The sequence below is a fragment of the Oscarella lobularis genome, chromosome 7, assembly GCF_947507565.1.
Source record: "Oscarella lobularis chromosome 7, ooOscLobu1.1, whole genome shotgun sequence".
Lineage (NCBI taxonomy): Eukaryota > Metazoa > Porifera > Homoscleromorpha > Homosclerophorida > Oscarellidae > Oscarella > Oscarella lobularis.
Window position 1 is genome coordinate 1,807,542 of NC_089181.1, and position 16,998 is coordinate 1,824,539.

A 16,998-nucleotide genomic window follows, 5' to 3' on the forward strand; every position below is an offset into this window, starting at 1 on the left:
CCCTGGAGCTAATTTCAATCTGTTTCATCTTCTTCTGATCTAAGTGCGTCAACCTTTTTCATCATGCGCTTTGCTTCGCTGAAATAGCCTAAATCTTCATAAATAGACGCCATCTGTTCAAAACAAAACGGGTTCGAGGGATTCAAAACGGCTGCTCTCTTGTACAACCGCAGAGCCGACTTCAAATCTCCTCGTTCCAAAGTCACGTGGGCAAATGCCAGATTCACGTCAACGTGCATTGGATTTAAATCGAATGCCTTTCTGCAAAGTCGCTCAGCTTCGTCCGTATTCCCTACGTCTATTAGATATTGAGCCAATGTCGTGTACGCAATGACAAATAGAGGATCGATCTCAATAGCCTTTTGAATCATCGACATTCCCTCGTCCTTCTTCCCACTTTCAAATAACATTTCCCCAAACTTGTGATGAGCTTCCGAAGAAGACGGCAACATCTCGACCATTTCCCCGTACTTCTTCGCAATTTTCTCGTACAACACCACGCGTTCTCGATTATTCGACACGCCATTCAACTGATTGAACATCTCGGTGCAGTCATAGATGATTCTTTCCACCGGCAACACGGCCTCTTTCTTCTGCCATCCCACAGCCAACGTGTCTCCAATGTTCAACGTGCCGTGATAATAAGACTCGGGCAGATACAAAATCTCCCCGGCTTCCTGAATGCATTCCAACGGTAATTTAGCGTCGTCCAATTGCGGATAGACCTTCCGGAACCACTCGAGCTGACTGAAACCCGGCCACACGCCGCCGGGCGGCGTCGTCTCGGGCGGATAGAGAAACCAACGCTTTCGACCGTAAACGACGCCGTTCCACGCGTCGGCGTGCTTGTGAAAACTCACGCCCGATCGCGAACCGCCCATAAAGAAAAAACTCGCGTCGGTGTCGCTGGAAACGCGAAGGAAGTCGGGCGGACGAAGAGTTTTCGCTAGGCCACTGTCGCGATAGAAATTTCGATCGAAAACGTAGATGGGTTCGTCTCGCGTCGTCGCGTTATCGAGTTTTCGCACGAAATCGTCGAAAGGCGAGCGAACGTTGCCGACGCCGCCTTGTCGAACGATTTCGAGCGAGTTTCCGTACGATATCGACCAGTCGCCGTAGCGTTTGCTGAGCGAGGAGCGCGTGAAGAGATCCGGACGCGTCCATTCTGCTGTCCCGTTGGGAAATGTGACGATAATGGGGCTCTTGTAACGGTAGTTTGCTTCGAATTCGTCGCTGGTAAGAGAGGCAGCGCTTTTGCGTTCGATCGTGCAGCGCGGTGTGTCGAGGAGCGCGAGGTCTTGGGCCGTTCCAAGTTTCCAGCCTCCGACTGGCTCTGTTCTCCGCTCGCTGATCGACTGATGCACAAAACTATAGTAGGCCGCAATTGCGACAAGTGCGAGAACAGACGACAGTATTAGAAGCCTTAGATCGCCGGCAAAACCGCGTGCCATCACACTGCCATGTGCTGGTATTACGACGTCCGTAACGTTAGTAGAGCGCGGAACCATACACTAGACGATGGTAGACGATGCTGTTGAAAAAAATACAACAAATTAAACCACAAATTAGTAGAAATAGTACTGTGCGTAGAACCTTCCGAAAACATTACCCACTATACGAATTGAAAACGAATCGAGTTACTACTAGTAGTTCACTGTGCCAAGCATTCGGGTAAGTCTTAAACAATTGAAGAATTTTTGATGCAATGTAATGTGCAATTTTGAAATAAGGTACAGTAAAACCTGCGTAATCCGGTCACCTCTTGGCCAAAATTTTGGGAGACCGGATTAGCATTAGCAGGTTTCACTGAAACTGGGCTATACCACAACGACCTTTTTATTCCGTTATAAGACACAGCAACACACATAAGCAACATCAAATCACAGCAGTGACAGCAGCCTGAGCACACCAATATCAGCAACAGTCCAATTATATGAAGAAGCAAACAAGTAAGCACGCGACATTAGCCTTACCTCACATTTCGCCGGTTTCTGCTATTTCTCCTGCGTCGTCAAAAATCGGATTGCAAACTTGAAATCCCGATTGAGTTGCTTCGATTTTCAAGTCTCCAGCTCCTCTTGGCGGCAGCACAACAGGCATATCATCAAATTTCATTTGGTATCTACAGTAGTATGATCAGATTTTACATTGCGATAGACAGTACATACGCTTTCGTCTTTTTCTTTTTTGCTCTGACAACAGCCACGACAAGCGCAATAACGATTAGAATGACTCCGCCAACCAAAATCAAAATGATGGCCCACAAAGGTAATAAGGAACTACTGTCGCCGCCTAGAGATTAATTAAAGACCAGGTTGAAATCACGTACGGGTTTAGTTTAGTCTGTACCTAGTAATCCTTCGCAGAAACTTCCCTCGTAACCGTTATCACAAGTGCACCTATTTTCACCCATGCACTGTCCGTGGCCCGAACAGTTACCAAAACACAGCGATTCAGAGCACAAATCTCCAGTAAATCCCTCATAGCAGTCACACACATTGGGGCTAGTACAATTTCCGTTGTCGTTGCAGTTACTATCGCACACAGGTTCAGAGCACGATAGTCCTGTATATCCTTGATAGCAGATGCACCGGCCAGGCTCCAAACATGAGCCATGACCGTTGCATTCATTAGGACAAATCGGACTAGAACAAGTCTCGCCCTTATAATCCTTGTGACAAACGCAAGTGTACGGCTTGGTACAGTTGCCGTTACCAGAACAGTTATCAAAACACATGGGATCGGCGCAAAACTTTCCGCCGTATCCCGCATAGCAGAGACAGTCGTTTGGATTGATGCAGTTGCCGTGGCCAGAGCAATCGTCGACGCATACCGGGGTATCGCAAAAGGATCCCGTGTATCCCTCATGACAGACACACTGATCGGGGCCGAAACATGCACCGCGACCGGAACAGTTTGCAAAACACAGAGGAGTAGAACAAAACCGGCCCGTGTACCCAGCGTAGCATGCACACTCGTCTGGACGGAAGCAAAATCCATGACTGGAGCAGTTCATGTGACAAATAGGAGTGGAGCAAAACTGTTCTGAGTAGCCGTCATCACACTGACAATCGTCAGGACCAGTGCACAGGCCGTTGCCAAAGCAGTTCATCGAGCACACGGGATCGGAGCAAACTTGTCCTGTATATCCTGCGTCGCAGCCGCAGATTTCTGGAGCTAGGCAGGATCCATGGTTAGAACAGTTCCCGAAGCACAGTGGCGTAGAGCAAATTGGGTCAGCATACCCAGAATCACACACGCATTCGTTCGGACGAGAGCAGAGACCGTGACCAGAACAGTTGGAAACGCAGATAGGAGTAGAACAAAACAATTCCGTGTAGCCGGCGTCGCAGTTGCATTCATCCGGACTCAAACATTTCCCGTGACCAGAGCAGTTCGTGAAACACAGTGGTGTCGAGCAAATTCGATCAGAATATCCAAGATCACACACGCACTCATCAGGACGAGAGCAATGACCGTGACCAGAGCAGTTCATAAAACACATCGGAGTCGAGCAAATCGAGTCCGTGTATCCAGGATCGCACACGCATTCACCAGGACGAGAGCAAAGACCGTGACCGGAACAATTTGCGACGCACAACGGTGTGCCGCAAAATTGACCCGCGTATCCCGAATCGCATTGGCACACGTCTGGATCCAAGCACTGTCCGTGATCGGTGCAGTTCATAAAACAGAGCGGAATAGAACACACGTGATCGGTGTATCCAAATTCGCACACACATTCTTCTGGCCGATTGCACTGGCCGTGACCGGAACAATTGGTCGCGCAAATTGGAGTAGAGCAATATTGTCCTGTGTAGCCGACGTCGCATAAGCATTCATTTGGACTAATACACGTTCCATGACTGGAACAATTATCATGGCATACCGGTGTAGAACAGTCGTTCCCAACATAACCGTTTCGACATGTGCAGACATTTGGACCATTGCACACGCCGTGATAGCTACAATTCGAAAGATCGTCGCAAGTCCAGTCGTCGCACAACGATCCTGTCCAGCCTGAAGAGCAGGTGCACGTCCCGTTGGCTGAGCAGTTACCGCGTACTACACAGGAAGCACGTACTAAAGCAAATCCTACTTTCTTTCATTCTCCTTACCTTGTATTTCACACAGATCTCCATAATAACCTGGGTCGCAGGAGCATCTTCCCGGTGCAACACACACGCCACGACCACTGCACTGAACGCTAGAATTTCTGTCAACGTTTCGCTCCGAAAGACAGCGAGGAACGTCGCACGCAAAACCCGTCCAGTTTCGGCTGCATTCACATAAATCATAATCAATGCAATCGCCATTTCCTGCGCGGAAAGAAATGACAGTTTATTCCACTTATGCACAACCCAAGAACTCACCCGAACAAAAATCAAGATTCTCACACGATGGATCGGAACAATCCTGACCTGTCCATCCGCCCAAACAGGAGCATAAATGAGCACCGACGCACTTTCCCTGATTCGAACAGTCGGACGGGCACAGAGAGTCGGTACAAGAAGGCCCCGCGTATCCTTCGTAGCACAAACATGACGAACTACTCAGACAAATGCCGTTACCGCTGCAGTTCTGCATAGCCGGACACTGAATCGGCTCATCACACGCTGGAAAAGCGAACCCTGCGTCGCACTGGCACTTGTCTATACCAATGCACTTTCCGTTGCCCGAGCAGTTGTTGACGCTATAGCACGTAGGAAAGCTGCAGCTGCCGCCTTCCCAACCCACGTTGCAGTCGCACAATCCATCAGAATTACAAATTCCGTTACCTGTACGAAATAATGCTTTAAACCCGCGGCGCAGCGGTGACATACCTGAGCAGTTTTGAAAACTTTCACAAGTGGGAGCAGAGCATCCAGGACCAGACCAATTCGGCAAGCACGCGCATTTTCCGCCCTCTAAGCAAACACCTCTTCCGGAGGAGCAAGGGCTCCCTAATGGGCAAACGACCCTTTGACTGCAATCGGGAAGAGAATAGCCAGGGCGGCAAAGACATTCATCGGTCGCTTTGCAGCGGCCTTGACTCGGAGACGTGCAGTTTCCAACCGCAGTGCACGTAGCTATATGCGCAACAAACGATGATAGATTAGAGTCGCTCTCCGCAACAAACCTTCAATGCACTGTCCTTCATGAAATACAAAGCCGAAGTTGCATTCGCAGAATCCATCAGAGCAGTAACTGTTATTAGGACAAATTCCGCGTCCTCCTGTGACATACCGTTGTTAATTAGCCAAAGAGATTACTGCAAAGAAACTACCTTCACTGCAGTCGTCTCCACTCCAGAAACCGAAGCAAACGCAAGTATTATTTACGCAATAGCCGTGGTTTGAACAATCATTTGGACAGTTTCCTTTGCACGAAGAAAACGAGAGTCAAGCAAACGTTGTAGCTAATGACTAGTCTTTTATCCTACCGATCATAAAAGCGTTTTGATCGGCAAACGACGTATCGCCAGTTACAACAACGTCGAGGACACAATCGTTCAGTAATCCTCCAGTCAGTCCTTGAGCTCTACACACTCTTTGAGCATTCTACGTAAAAAGAATCAGACTCTGGCATATGAAACAGCAATTAACTACCGATATAACGAAGCTGCTATAGCCAGACAAATGATATTGAGGAACAAATTGGGCATCAGTGTATTCTTTTCCTGCCACATCGGACGGACGAAAATTGGAAGCATTCCATGACCACGCTGACCCTGCCTGAGAATGAAATACAGAGCTCACCTTCCCTAAATACTCATTCAAGCAGAGAGATACTCGTAAAATATCATCTGTGCTTACAAGCGTCTCCAAAAGAATTGGCACTGCGAAGTACTCCATCTGGACCCGCCAAGTCGTTGCCTGTATTGTCGTCCATCACGCCGCAAAGGCCAGTTGTCTTGCCTTCCAGGACGACCGATGCTCCAAGGCCTAAATCTAGGTACTGACGGCCTACTGGTGAGCTATAGATTGCTTCCACGTTGACGCTGATTCCGTTCCGGTATTGAAACAAATAGGAAACGAGCACCTGAGGATTTCTTCCCCGATTAGCCGACAGGGTCACGTCACCATTTGCCAGTTCCATTTGATTACCGACGGGCAAAGCGTGCGAACTTCCGTTAATTCTGCAAGCGCACAGTAAAAATGTGTTAGACGCAGACGTTACCATATCTACCTGATCAACGCTTGACGGGCACTTCCCGTGTTGTTCCCGATAGAAACAACACTGACGACTTCACTGCCAACTTTTAGGACCACAGCTCCAAGCAGAGACGTCTTCTTGTACTTGAAGAAAGCCAATTGATAGCCAAAATCGTTCTGGCGACTGATGCAGCCCCAAAAGACGCCAATTCCGAAATAGTTGTATTTCAAACCTAAGCGTGTGTAAGAGAGTGCTTACGTATAAGACGAACCCTATGTACCGTCAAGTGTTTGCAGGTGAGGATCGCCAAAAACAGGAGAAGGTGGCAGGCTGTTGCAGCAGGAGCCCTGCCAGCGACCCCGGCATCGACAAAACGATTTTCCGCCACCGGGCGATGCGACGCACATGCCGTGGTTAGAGCACGGCGAAGGATTGCATCCACAATCGGGTTCGTCGCATTTTTCTCCCTGATATCCTTTCTCGCAAAGACATTTGCAGTTTTGATTGGGATCCCTCAAGCCTCGAACACAACCTAAAGGTCTTGCGTAATGTCCAAAACACCCTACTTTTTTACACACAAACCTTTATCACTTTTCGACAGCGCCTTCGGCTGATACTTCAGCGTGTCCTTGAATATCTCCCAACTGTAAGCTTTTTCGTTCCTGTAGTGCTTGAACCAGAAGTGCGCTTGCCCTTGAATGTCGCTTTCCGTCGGAATGACGTGTTGAGCAGAAAATAGCTTGGCTCGAGCAACTAGAGCAGAAACAAGAGGTAGGTGCAAATCCTTGATCGTCACGCTTCTCATATCGATGTCGAAGGTTTTTCTTATACTGTCAAATTTTCTATCCATTTCGCCATTCTGTGAAACATTTGCCAGCCAAGAAACGTCCGTCTGCCATATTCCCGCACGGGTTTCAATTTCGTCCGTAAGGGTGCAAAATGTGCCGCGAGCATTGCCATATTCACTTTCGACCCACGCCATTCGAAGCATCATGCCGTTGTCGTGAGTAAATACTCTTGATTCTTGGATAATACGTATGACTGCTTCAACGACCGCCTGGCCTCTCGCCTGAAAGCCCCTTACGTCTACTTTTACCGGTCCGTCTAAACATTAGTAGCAACTAGGGACAACCAACAGTAAGCCAAACTGACTCACCGCATCTAAGGGAGTTGAAGGGCCTAGCGTGTTTGCCACTACCTCCAGATCCTAATCAGTAAAACAGTAATTTTTGATCTCTAAACGTCATTACGCGACGATTTCACCTGCGCTGCCGCTATCTCCCGGGCCCTTCGTTGGCGCATCGTCAGGAACGGGACTCGATGAAGGCGGCACTCCCAACGGACATTTCGCTTCGTTCCACGTCGGACAGTAATTCGCACCGACGGATTGGTAGCTGAAACACGTCGCGTAATTTCTGCACGCTTTCTGAAGACGATCGCAGTACGAAAGACTTCCACGTCCAGACAATCGCGGTGTTTGGCTGTCAATGCAGCGTTCGTTGCAATCCCTACTCGAGATTTGATCAGAGCAGCTCGCCTTTGTGCAAGCGGGAGTCGACGCGTCGACGGCAACCATGCAACCGTAGTACAACCACGTACGACAATCATGTCTTCCAACAGCGCCATCGGGACCGTTTCCCGAACCGGCCATGCATCGGCGATCGGAATCGCACCACCCGCAACCCAGAGTAGACGTACACGAAGAGCACGTACGATGAACGGAACACAGGTCCACGGAGCAAGCGGGTCCGGTCCATCCAACGTGACAAGAGCAGACTTCGGGAGCGACACAGTCGCCGTGTCCGGAGCAGCGAGCCATGCGATAGCAAGTTGGATCTGAGCACGAACTTCCAAACCAGCCTTTGTCGCAGTCGCAGAGGCCATTTCCTAGGCAGATGCCGTGTCCGCTGCAGTTGCCTGAGCAGTCGATTGGTCGGTCCGGTCTGTAGCACGTGTGTTTGTTGGGTGCCAAAATGTCTCCAATTGAGCAGCGGCATCGGTAGGAGCCGTAGGCACTGTTCAGCGTTTCGCAAACTTTCTGACAAGATCCTCTGCCGCCATTGCCTTCACACGGATCGGAGCTTGTATTCACTGCACGAATCAAAGTAATAGAGTGAAAGAATAGCATCGATAAACGTCCACTTACCAGTCGGAAAGGACCACATTGTGCGATCTCTAATGCCCCCAAAGGGTATCCCGTCTCCAGCGCACGACGCTCCCAGACCGACTACGGCGCCGTTGTCAATGGTTATGTAATGAATAACATTGGGAGCGAGACGAATTGACCAGGGAAGGTAAAACGTGAGACTTGTGTTCTTGATGAGAACTGCCGAAGCGGAAAGCGTGTTGACCGCGGCTATTTGCCGCGACGAGGCACTTGGTAGAGCGTTGAGAGTCGCAGCGTTGGTTTCATAGATTCTTATATAGCGTGGCGATGCAGGTCGAGTAACCTGCACACCAAGCAAAAGTATGGACATCAATACAGTATATTGATATTGCTATATGCCTACCTCTTGGGTAAAAGCGACGGCAAATTTCTTCTGATAAAGTTGTGTCGTTTCGTTCACAGGTCTCTGCGAGCCGGGAACAATTTCAGGTGGATCAGCTAGAAGGACCCTTTAGATAGAATTACGTACTCGCCACTATGATTATACCTCCAGCCAAAATGGTAATACATCGTTGTTTCAGGGTAACGCTATACGTACGTCATCAGCATTAGCATAGCCAAAAAACGCAACTCACCCCAGAGTGTCCAAGGCGCTGAAGCAAAAGACGTGAGATCCCTTTTGAGCCTGAGTAGGCGTCCATGTCACGTCAACGTATCTTTTAGGATAGACTCCTTGAATGTTTGACTTACTAGTACCGACGGAAGCCACTATTAGTACTTCCTTGAGACTGAAAAAAACAGCAGGTTACGAGTCATGGGTCACTAGCTCTACACAGTCGTGTACCGAGCAGCGGAAGTTTCCACAACACCGATCCTCGTCTTAAAAGCTCCGTTAGATTTCAAAGCGACGCATTGGTTGTCCGACATGGTGTCATTTGTGTATGTCAAAGTTCCACCGCATTTGGCACCAGCTGCTTTGGCGTCAACTTTAATCAGAAACTGAAGAGGAACTTTACTGAGGGGTGTTTTAGACGATGCTGTTGAAAAATCCTCTATCATCAGAGACACGGCGTGCCAGCCTAAAACGGTGGCCTTGTAGTGAATTATGCATGGCCTCTAAAATCAAGAAAATTATAACAAATTGAACCCCGAAAATTGTTAGAAATCGTACTGCGCTTAACGTTGCACCAGAGAGACTTCCGCAAACACCGCCGCACTCATCAACGCCGCCAGTGACCTTTTGTGCCCATCGACACTTCACCACGTCACCGTCTGGATCGTCCGTATGAATCGGAATACTATAATCGCAGTACTGCTGGAGGCGGATGATGGGAGCCGTAGCGGATATGGGAGAAGAGTTGATTTTTCCAGTGTCACTTCTCACACTCAAATCAACTGTAACAGGAACTGACCAGCCGCTTCCACCTGCTACAAGAGAGATCCAGCAACAGCTTGCAAACCTTTAGTAAATACTGGTCTCACTACACTGTACTAAATTAGAAAAATTATCCTCACCGTATCACAAAAGGACCGTTCCCAGTAAATTTGCTTGTAAACGTGTTCTCTCCCTGAGTCCAATCCTCTGATACGCTGTAGGCAGTACAGATGAATTGAGTGCTGCCTACCGTGCCACTGCAGCCAGAATAGCATGACCAACTTCCGCCTCCTATTAGCGTTTGAGCAGCTATCTTTGCGTCATCGCATTGCACACTTGTTTTTCTCCAGGCAATTTTAAATGAAAATATCACCTACAAAAAAACGAGAGATCTACGTATGACAAGCGCACGTGATCAATGGAAGCTTACAGTTCCTTTGACGCTTGGATGAGGTTTCCAAGTAATAATAGCGCCTCGAAAATGAGAAGCTTTCGCTGGCAATGCGCAGAAGCCAACAAAGAAGGCAAGAAAAGCAAACCGAAGACGCATTTATTGGTTGATTTCAGTGGCACCGTACGACGTAGTTCAATGTATCTAAGACAAAGTCAACTTTCGCAATGATTTTAGTCACCTTACCAATCACGCACCTAACTTGAACGACCAGGAGACGGTGGCGGCGGCCAGGGATTGTCCCCAAAAATGTCCAGGATACACTTGACAGCTTGCTCTTATTGTTTTCTTTGAAAAGGTGTCTATCCCCCTCACCTTTCCTCCCCCGTAAGAGAATTTCCATATCGAAACTAATCGCGCCATCTGTCGGATCTTGCGTACAGTACGCAGAAAAGCGCAGAAAGGCGCTCTGTACGTAGTTTGGTCTACGTCATAGGCAATTTAAATCTGGCACGTGATACGCTTCCTCGCCCGACTTTCACTAAAGCCGTAGGAGAACGCGGCTGTTCCATCGGTGATCGCAGCGCCGCACTCAGCAGAAGGCATGCCTTTCCGACTTCGTCGTCGCCGGCGACACGGCTCCGGCAACAGCGTAGCCAGCGAAATCGACAAGACAAAGTCGAAATCGCGGCGACGCAACAGCCTGTACAAGCCCGTTCAAATGCCGCCTATGCCGTCGAGCGAAGCCGAAGTCAACGAGAAATTCATCGAAGTCTTGGTGAGTTTACGTTTCCGCGAATCCCATGCCCCCCAAATTGTTTGCGTTGTCCCCGCACGTCCTCCTCCTTCCAGGACGAGTTCGATCTTCCCGCCGCGAAACGCGACGAAATGTTTCGAATGCCGCTGGAAAAGAAATGGCAGCTTTACTGCTCAACGAAATTCGTAAGGGGAGGGAAAGGAAGGGAAATCGTACGATGGGACGCCTGCGTTAGCCGACGGGGGTTACCGATAGTTTCTCGCAGCGCACAGCGTGAGGTCTCTCTCCCTTGGCCCCCGCCGCGGCTCCTCTCATCCCCTGGCGCGTGCATTTCCTCTCGAACGCGATATCGGGGAGTCCGTATAGCATCCGCGTGCGGTCGCGATCGTAATCGCGCCTCGTCCGCGATCGTTGTCGCCCGTCGTCCTCGCGTTGTTGCCCGCGCCCGCTTTGTTTGTTATAAGTTTCGGCGGTGTCACACGCGTAACGCACGTTTGAATGGCTCGTTTCTCGCGAAGGCGCATTCCGACGAGGGAGATCGTCACGCGGATAAGAACGTCCAGCGCTACATCGATCAAGTGAAGGCGTTCACGCGGGTGCGAGCGTCGTCGCGACGAAAGATTTGATTTTTTTTGTGTGTGTGTGGACGTCCGATTGTGTGCGAAGGATTCGTATCCCGAAAGTGAAAAGGAGCAGGAGAGTCGGACGAAGATGATGGACGGCTTGAAGACGGCGCTGCGAACGCAGCCGCAACGGTATCGGCCCACCGACATCTGTTACCAAAAAAATATGTTAAATTATTCATCTGCAATTTGCAGATTTGTCAACCAATTTGTCGAATCGGACGGCATAAATTGTCTGTTGAATTTCCTACGCGAGATGAATCACGACACGAGGTGGGACACATATATGGAATTAGCCTCATCAATCGCAAGATTCTTGTTCCACATATAGGCAGAGTTCCATTCACACGGCAGCCATAGGAAGCATCAAAGCACTTCTAAACAACACCGTACGTACTCCCCATTCGATTGACAGCCACAATTATTACTCATTCATATTCAGTATGGAAGAAGGCACTTGTTTGCGCACAGCAGCGGAATCAACATCGTCTCGCAGAGTCTTCTCACGCAGAATTTGAAAACAAAGGTCGCAGGTCTGTCGTTGATGTCGTGCTGTGCACGGATGGCCAGCTGCAATTTTTCGTCTCGCTTCCCTCCCCAGTGTATGAGATTCTCGGCGCCGTTTGTCTCGTGCCGGGCGGACACAAGCGCATCTTGCAAGCCATGTCTCATTTCAGGGAATATGCGTGCGAACGAGCGAGATTCCAGGTGAGAGCGTGCAAGTCGTGTCCAGTGCAATGCCAAGTCAAGATGTTTTGCAGACGGTTATCTTGGATCTCGATCGTTCAGCGAGCGAGTACAAGGACGAAGTCAGTCTAAAGACGGCGATTATGTCCTTCATCAATGCAATTCTGAGATATGGTGCAGGAGAGGTTCGTCATTTCCTGTTCTCCTTTTTTTTTTTGATGTATTTATTTTTCTCTCGTAGGATTATTTGGAATTTCGAGTTCATCTTCGATACGAGTTGTTGATGCTCGGTTTTCAACCTGTTGTTGACAAAATGCGACGTCAAAGCAATCCGGCTCTAGACCGGTAAAGAAAACTCGTTTCATCGCTCTTCATCATCATCACTGCCCATTTAGGCACATCGACTTCTTCGAACTGATGCGGAAAGAAGACGAAACGGAATTGGCAAGTCGATTTGGAGTGGTAAGCTATCGATTGATCGATTGATTGATTGATTTTTGATTTAACACTATTGATTGTTTTGTGCAGCCCCACGTCGATGCAAACAGCGCTTCGGCGATGCTCGACGTCCTAAAGCGAAAGTTGACGTACACAGCCTCGTATCCTCATCTGCTTTCACTCCTCCAACACTGCATTCTGATACCAGGTTATTGTGAGAGCGTTTCTATTGTGAAGTTGATGTGAGTTGTTGGTTTTTAGTCGAGGGCGACTACCGAGCATACAAGTGGCAGCTCCTCGACAGACTCGTTCAACAAGTCGTTTTACAGCAGGAGGGGCCCATCGATCCTGACACTGAACCGCTGCGAATCGACGTTCACGATATTGTGCAGGGGTATGGGAGCGTCGTCATCAGTCGTTTTACACATTTTTTGGTCTCTGTAGTCTTGTTCGAGAAGAGGAGTTTAAGAAGTTGTCGACTGAAGCCGAAGAGCTTCGAAAAGGTACCGGGATAGAAATTGTAGGCGAAGGCGAGAGAGATGCGACTGACTTCGGTTGCTAGCTCGTGGCGAGTTGACGGCGAAATTGGGAAAAAAGGAACGAGAGTGCGAAGTGCGAACGCGAGAGAAGGACGACATCAAAAAGGCGCTGAACAAAATCATGACGAAGCTGGAGAAAGAGCAGAAAGAATCGCGCGAAATCAAACTACGAGAGAAGGATCTCGCCGCTCAAGTTGCCGATTTGCAGTCTCGATTGAGCGGCGAGAGCGAATCGAAAGCTCGTCTCGAGGCTCTTCTCGAAAAAGCAAGCGGCGGTTTGTCTGACGATGCAAAGGCGCTTTTCGACGAGCAAGTGAAGAAAGAACTAGCAGCCGCGTCCGCTCTGTCGTCCTCCGCCTCCGCGCCGCCGCCGCCACCTCCGCCGCCGCCTCCGGGAGGCGCAGCCCCGCCCCCGCCGCCTCCACCGCCTGGACCGGGTGCACCTCCTCCTCCTGGTACTATTTGTTTGCATTGCGCGTGTCTGTATACATTGCAATTGAGACGGTTGCGCGTGTTTGTGTGTATAGGCGCTCCTCCCGTTCCGGGCGGCATGGCCTTTGGTCAGTCGCAGAAAAAGATTCCGAAGCCGTCGCATCCGCTCAAGTCGTTCAACTGGGCAAAGATGTCCGCCAATCAGGTCAAGGATACGGTCTGGAAGGATCTTGACGACGTCAAGGTTTGCTGTCACTTGAAGCTGTTTTCTTTTTTCCTCACGTCTTCCTCCTTAGACGTTTGGCCTTCTTGATTTGGAAGAGTTTGAAAGAACGTTTTCTGCCTATCAGAAGGTGAGACGGCCGTCTTCCAGATGATATCAGATAGTACAATGACCAAAAAAACAGAAAGAGGGCTCGACTGAAGACTTGTCCCAGTTGAAGTCCAAGCCGAAAGAATTGTCAGTGATCGATGGGCGACGAGCGCAAGTAAGATCCCTTTGCTTGGTGGTAGAAAAAAGGATGCACGTCTTCGCTGTAGAACTGCACAATATTACTCTCCAAGCTGAAGCTGAGCAATGAAGAGCTCAGACTCATTGCTTTGAGCATGGACGATGACGACGAAGTGACGCCTGACATGACGGAACAGGTGCGAGATTTATCCTCTCCTCGAATTGTTTCCGCAACCTTTTTCTGTATTAGCTCCTGAAATATGTGCCACAACACGACGAAATCCAGCTCTTAGAAAGCCACAAGGATGAAATAGACAAAATGGCCAGAGCCGATCGTTTTCTCTTTGAAATGAGCAGGTCGGTTATAAGATAATATTTCTCGCTTTGTTTACCGACGACTGATGGTTCTTGGAGCAGAATCAACCACTATGATCAGAGGATGCAAGTCCTTTACTACAAGAAGAGATTTCCGGAGCGTCTCATTGATTGCCGTCCCAAAGTCAACGGTGGGAGAATCTTTATTGCGATCGTTTGACGTATTATTCCTTTCGTGAAAAATAGCCATTTTTCACGCTTCGAAGGAGGTATATCGAAGCAAACGGCTACGTCAACTTCTTGAGATAGTTTTGGCGTTCGGAAACTATATGAACAGAGGAGCCAGAAGCAACGCTTTTGGTAGGGCCGAGAACTTGCTTTCGCTGTCACTTCGAGAGATCCGTCGTCTCTTCATCTGTAGGGTTCAAATTGCCTAGTTTGAATAGGATAATTGACACGAGGGCGAGCACGGACAAGAAGATGACTTTGCTGCACTATCTCATTGAAACTTTGGAGAAAAGGGTAAGCCAGCGCGCTGCAGATTGACATCGCTCGTACGCTGATCTTCCTTAGTTTCCCGACGTCGTAAATTTGGAAAACGACATGCCAAATGTTAGAGAAGCGGCGAAAGTGAAGTAAGGCAAAAATAGATGCTTTGGTCTCTCAAGCTAATATTCGCGTCTCAGTCTCGTCGAATTGGAGAAGGAAATGCTGGCCCTTCGCCAGGGAATGGCCAACGTCACCAAAGAGCTCGAATACCAACAGCGACAGACAAGTCGCGACTTGGGTGATCGTTTTTCTGACGTCATCGGCGACTTTGAGGTGGCCGGATTGGTTCAACTGGCTGAAGTGGAAGATAAACTCATCGACTCCAAGACTCAGGTAACTTGGAAGGCGAAAAAGCAGCCAAAAAATCTTGATACCTCTCCCCCCAGTTTAACAAAACGGTTGCCTTGTTTGGCGAGGATCCCTTTGCAACACAACCGGACGACTTCTTCGGAACGTTTTCAGTCTTCTTTCAGTCTTTTGACGTATGCTCTCTGCTAATGACTGCGTAGACATTTGGTCAACGCTGATGCGTGTGTTCCTAGGAGGCGCGCCAGGAATTGGCGGCGATGCGCAAGAAACGCGAAGAAGAAGCGCGCAAAGCGCGAGACCTTGCCCAGGTAAAAACGTCCAAAATCGAAACCTTTTGTCTTCCCTAACGTCCGCCCCAACTGCAGCAGCAAAAGGAGCGCGAGGGTCGCTCGTCCGTGAATCGGAAATCGAGCGGAAAGCGAGGAAAGGCGGCGATGGACGGCAACGGCAAGGAGAGCGGCGAGTTCGACGATCTCATCTCGGCATTGCGCACCGGCGACGTGTTCAGCGAAGAATTGAATCGCTTTCGCAAGAAACACGATCGTCGCACGTCGTCGACGAAGTCCCCGAGACGAGTAATAAATGACACCCGAGAAAGATATCACTAAAACGACAACGACCCTCTGTAAAGCTAATCTCTCCCCCTTTCTCCGTTACTTCTTTTTTTTTGGGTGCATGGCGGCGGGGATGGCAATCAGACGTTTTTTGCGCTGGTTGTTCGATATTCTTTCAGACGTTGTTAGATGATACACAGACGGTTTTTTTGTAGTTAGTGAAGGCATTTTTTTTAGTCGCCCCGCTGGTTTTGCTTTAGTAAAAGTCGGGCGTGTTGTCGTCACGTTTCCTTTTCAGCGCTTCGATGTGAGCCATTCCCTGGAGGGTGAGCGCGTCGTCTGGCCCAAGATAGTGGCGATACACTGTTGATGAGAAAAAAGAAGCGTGTTGCAATCTCTCTCATTGAGAGGTTAATTTTTTTCACTTTGGACTGCTTTTTGGACGATTGGAATGGCGTCGTCGAGAAGGTCGGCAAAGAGGGTTTTGGGAATCTTAATTTTTTAATTTAAATTCGATTAATAAAATTGCCTTGCTTACTTCCGTGCAGGCTCGAATCACCTGCCTGTCGAGAGTCTCTTGGTGCTCATTGTTCTCGAGAAAGACATAATTCGTCAAATGTCGAGTGCGAAAAGGTCGGTCGACTCACTTGAGCTATCGAACGATTCGCGAGCATCTTCTGGGCAATTGTACGACTTTTCCATTTTCTAGCCGTCGATACAAGAACGGAAGCATCGAGTTCTATATATATCACGCCGACGTAGAAGAAAGAAAAAACAGATGAAAAAAAAAGATGAATTACTCTTGAGCGCTGAAGGCGCCCTTTCCTCTTCCTTCACATCCTTCTCTTCTTTCTCCGTCGAAGCTGGAAGTGTCGCTTCTACTTCTTCATTTTTCGACTCGGAAGCGATTTTTTCTTCGTCGTCGTCGTGACTGTGCGCAGCGGCGTCATTTTCTACCTGGTGTCCGCTCACGGAGTCGCGCGACGACGACTCGGAGCAGATCTGTGCCAGTGCACGTGGTTTAGGCTTCCTGGTGTCTTTCTTATGCGATCGGCATGCGTGCACCTCTTCTTCTACTATTTTTGAAAGTCGAGGCTCCGATCGGGATCGATTTGGACCGTAGTCACGCGAAGAAATCAAGCGAGGTGGTGGAAATGATCTAGAGTGAGGTGTATCGGCGATTCCCGGCTACGAGAGGCCGATTGTTGTACTCTACACTTCTTTCGTCTACCTCGGGTCCTTTTCCGACTCCATTCGCTTACGAAAAAAGAGAAGAAACGAACGGGTGATTTTCTGTCAGCGTCACGTAGACAGTTGCGCACGCGCACTATCGAAG

At 49.1% G+C, this 16,998-nt stretch overlaps 4 protein-coding genes across 6 annotated transcripts; 1 reads left to right on the plus strand and 3 right to left on the minus strand.

Annotated features, from left to right (window-relative positions):
- Window positions 1-14: 14 nt before the first annotated feature.
- LOC136188689 (jmjC domain-containing protein 8-like) lies at window positions 15-1,459 on the minus strand. The gene has a single exon (XM_065976458.1). The coding sequence runs from the start codon at window positions 1,449-1,451 to the stop codon at window positions 15-17; it is 1,437 nt and encodes a 478-aa protein (XP_065832530.1). The 5' UTR covers window positions 1,452-1,459.
- A 354-nt stretch (window positions 1,460-1,813) lies between these two features.
- On the minus strand, window positions 1,814-10,383 carry LOC136188672 (uncharacterized). 2 transcript variants are annotated; one of them, XM_065976431.1, is made up of 26 exons: window positions 10,266-10,383; window positions 10,048-10,212; window positions 9,758-9,990; window positions 9,414-9,702; window positions 9,087-9,358; window positions 8,878-9,030; window positions 8,790-8,830; window positions 8,646-8,740; window positions 8,282-8,585; window positions 7,399-8,226; window positions 7,292-7,342; window positions 6,718-7,239; window positions 6,416-6,667; window positions 6,169-6,367; window positions 5,796-6,118; window positions 5,589-5,743; window positions 5,423-5,540; window positions 5,267-5,359; window positions 5,120-5,215; window positions 4,824-5,069; window positions 4,374-4,778; window positions 4,119-4,319; window positions 2,350-4,065; window positions 2,169-2,292; window positions 1,974-2,122; window positions 1,814-1,899 (listed from the first exon to the last, which is right to left on the minus strand). In XM_065976431.1, exons 2-25 carry the CDS (start codon window positions 10,165-10,167, stop codon window positions 1,975-1,977), a joined length of 6,984 nt encoding a protein of 2,327 aa, XP_065832503.1. In that variant the 5' UTR covers window positions 10,168-10,212; window positions 10,266-10,383; the 3' UTR covers window positions 1,814-1,899; window position 1,974. The 2 variants fall into 2 exon arrangements, with proteins under 2 accessions (XP_065832503.1, XP_065832502.1); XM_065976430.1 differs by having other exon boundaries at window positions 1,814-2,122.
- Window positions 10,384-10,526: 143 nt separating this feature from the next.
- Window positions 10,527-15,959, plus strand: LOC136188675 (disheveled-associated activator of morphogenesis 2-like). Its single transcript, XM_065976435.1, has 28 exons — window positions 10,527-10,786; window positions 10,861-10,950; window positions 11,284-11,361; window positions 11,432-11,520; window positions 11,584-11,661; window positions 11,720-11,777; window positions 11,831-11,921; window positions 11,990-12,096; window positions 12,150-12,260; window positions 12,317-12,420; window positions 12,471-12,537; window positions 12,604-12,721; window positions 12,775-12,907; window positions 12,958-13,016; window positions 13,076-13,507; window positions 13,580-13,728; window positions 13,781-13,837; window positions 13,892-13,972; window positions 14,025-14,132; window positions 14,186-14,292; window positions 14,353-14,441; window positions 14,497-14,610; window positions 14,672-14,772; window positions 14,824-14,885; window positions 14,937-15,132; window positions 15,186-15,281; window positions 15,342-15,416; window positions 15,474-15,959. The coding sequence occupies exons 1-28, from the start codon at window positions 10,613-10,615 to the stop codon at window positions 15,714-15,716; spliced, it is 3,267 nt and encodes a 1,088-aa protein (XP_065832507.1). The 5' UTR covers window positions 10,527-10,612; the 3' UTR covers window positions 15,717-15,959.
- Window positions 10,533-16,983, minus strand: LOC136188696 (uncharacterized). 2 transcript variants are annotated; one of them, XM_065976465.1, is made up of 7 exons: window positions 16,894-16,982; window positions 16,728-16,821; window positions 16,463-16,664; window positions 16,310-16,401; window positions 16,201-16,254; window positions 16,088-16,154; window positions 10,533-16,025 (listed from the first exon to the last, which is right to left on the minus strand). In XM_065976465.1, exons 1-7 carry the CDS (start codon window positions 16,914-16,916, stop codon window positions 15,919-15,921), a joined length of 639 nt encoding a protein of 212 aa, XP_065832537.1. In that variant the 5' UTR covers window positions 16,917-16,982; the 3' UTR covers window positions 10,533-15,918. The 2 variants fall into 2 exon arrangements, with proteins under 2 accessions (XP_065832537.1, XP_065832536.1); XM_065976464.1 differs by having other exon boundaries at window positions 16,463-16,821; window positions 16,894-16,983.
- Between the last annotated feature and the right edge of the window lie 15 nt (window positions 16,984-16,998).

Excerpts from the sequence above, each read along its gene's own strand:
- LOC136188689 (XM_065976458.1), bottom strand. The coding sequence starts at position 1,451 with ATGGCACGCGGTTTTGCCGGCGATCTAAGGCTTCTAATACTGTCGTCT.
- LOC136188672 (XM_065976431.1), bottom strand. The coding sequence starts at position 10,167 with ATGCGTCTTCGGTTTGCTTTTCTTGCCTTCTTTGTTGGCTTCTGCGCA. Across the intron at positions 5,744-5,795 it reads CAATTCTTTTGGAGACGCTT|GGAAGGTGAGCTCTGTATTT; the intron begins GTAAGCACAGAT and ends ATGAGTATTTAG. Across the intron at positions 2,293-2,349 it reads TTTCTGCGAAGGATTACTAG|GCGGCGACAGTAGTTCCTTA; the intron begins GTACAGACTAAA and ends ATTAATCTCTAG.
- LOC136188675 (XM_065976435.1), top strand. The coding sequence starts at position 10,613 with ATGCCTTTCCGACTTCGTCGTCGCCGGCGACACGGCTCCGGCAACAGC. Across the intron at positions 10,951-11,283 it reads TTTACTGCTCAACGAAATTC|GCGCATTCCGACGAGGGAGA; the intron begins GTAAGGGGAGGG and ends TTTCTCGCGAAG. Across the intron at positions 13,508-13,579 it reads GGGTGCACCTCCTCCTCCTG|GCGCTCCTCCCGTTCCGGGC; the intron begins GTACTATTTGTT and ends TTGTGTGTATAG.
- LOC136188696 (XM_065976464.1), bottom strand. The coding sequence starts at position 16,916 with ATGGAGTCGGAAAAGGACCCGAG. Across the intron at positions 16,402-16,462 it reads GGCGCCTTCAGCGCTCAAGA|AACTCGATGCTTCCGTTCTT; the intron begins GTAATTCATCTT and ends TGATATATATAG. Across the intron at positions 16,026-16,087 it reads CGTCCAAAAAGCAGTCCAAA|TGTATCGCCACTATCTTGGG; the intron begins GTGAAAAAAATT and ends TCTCATCAACAG.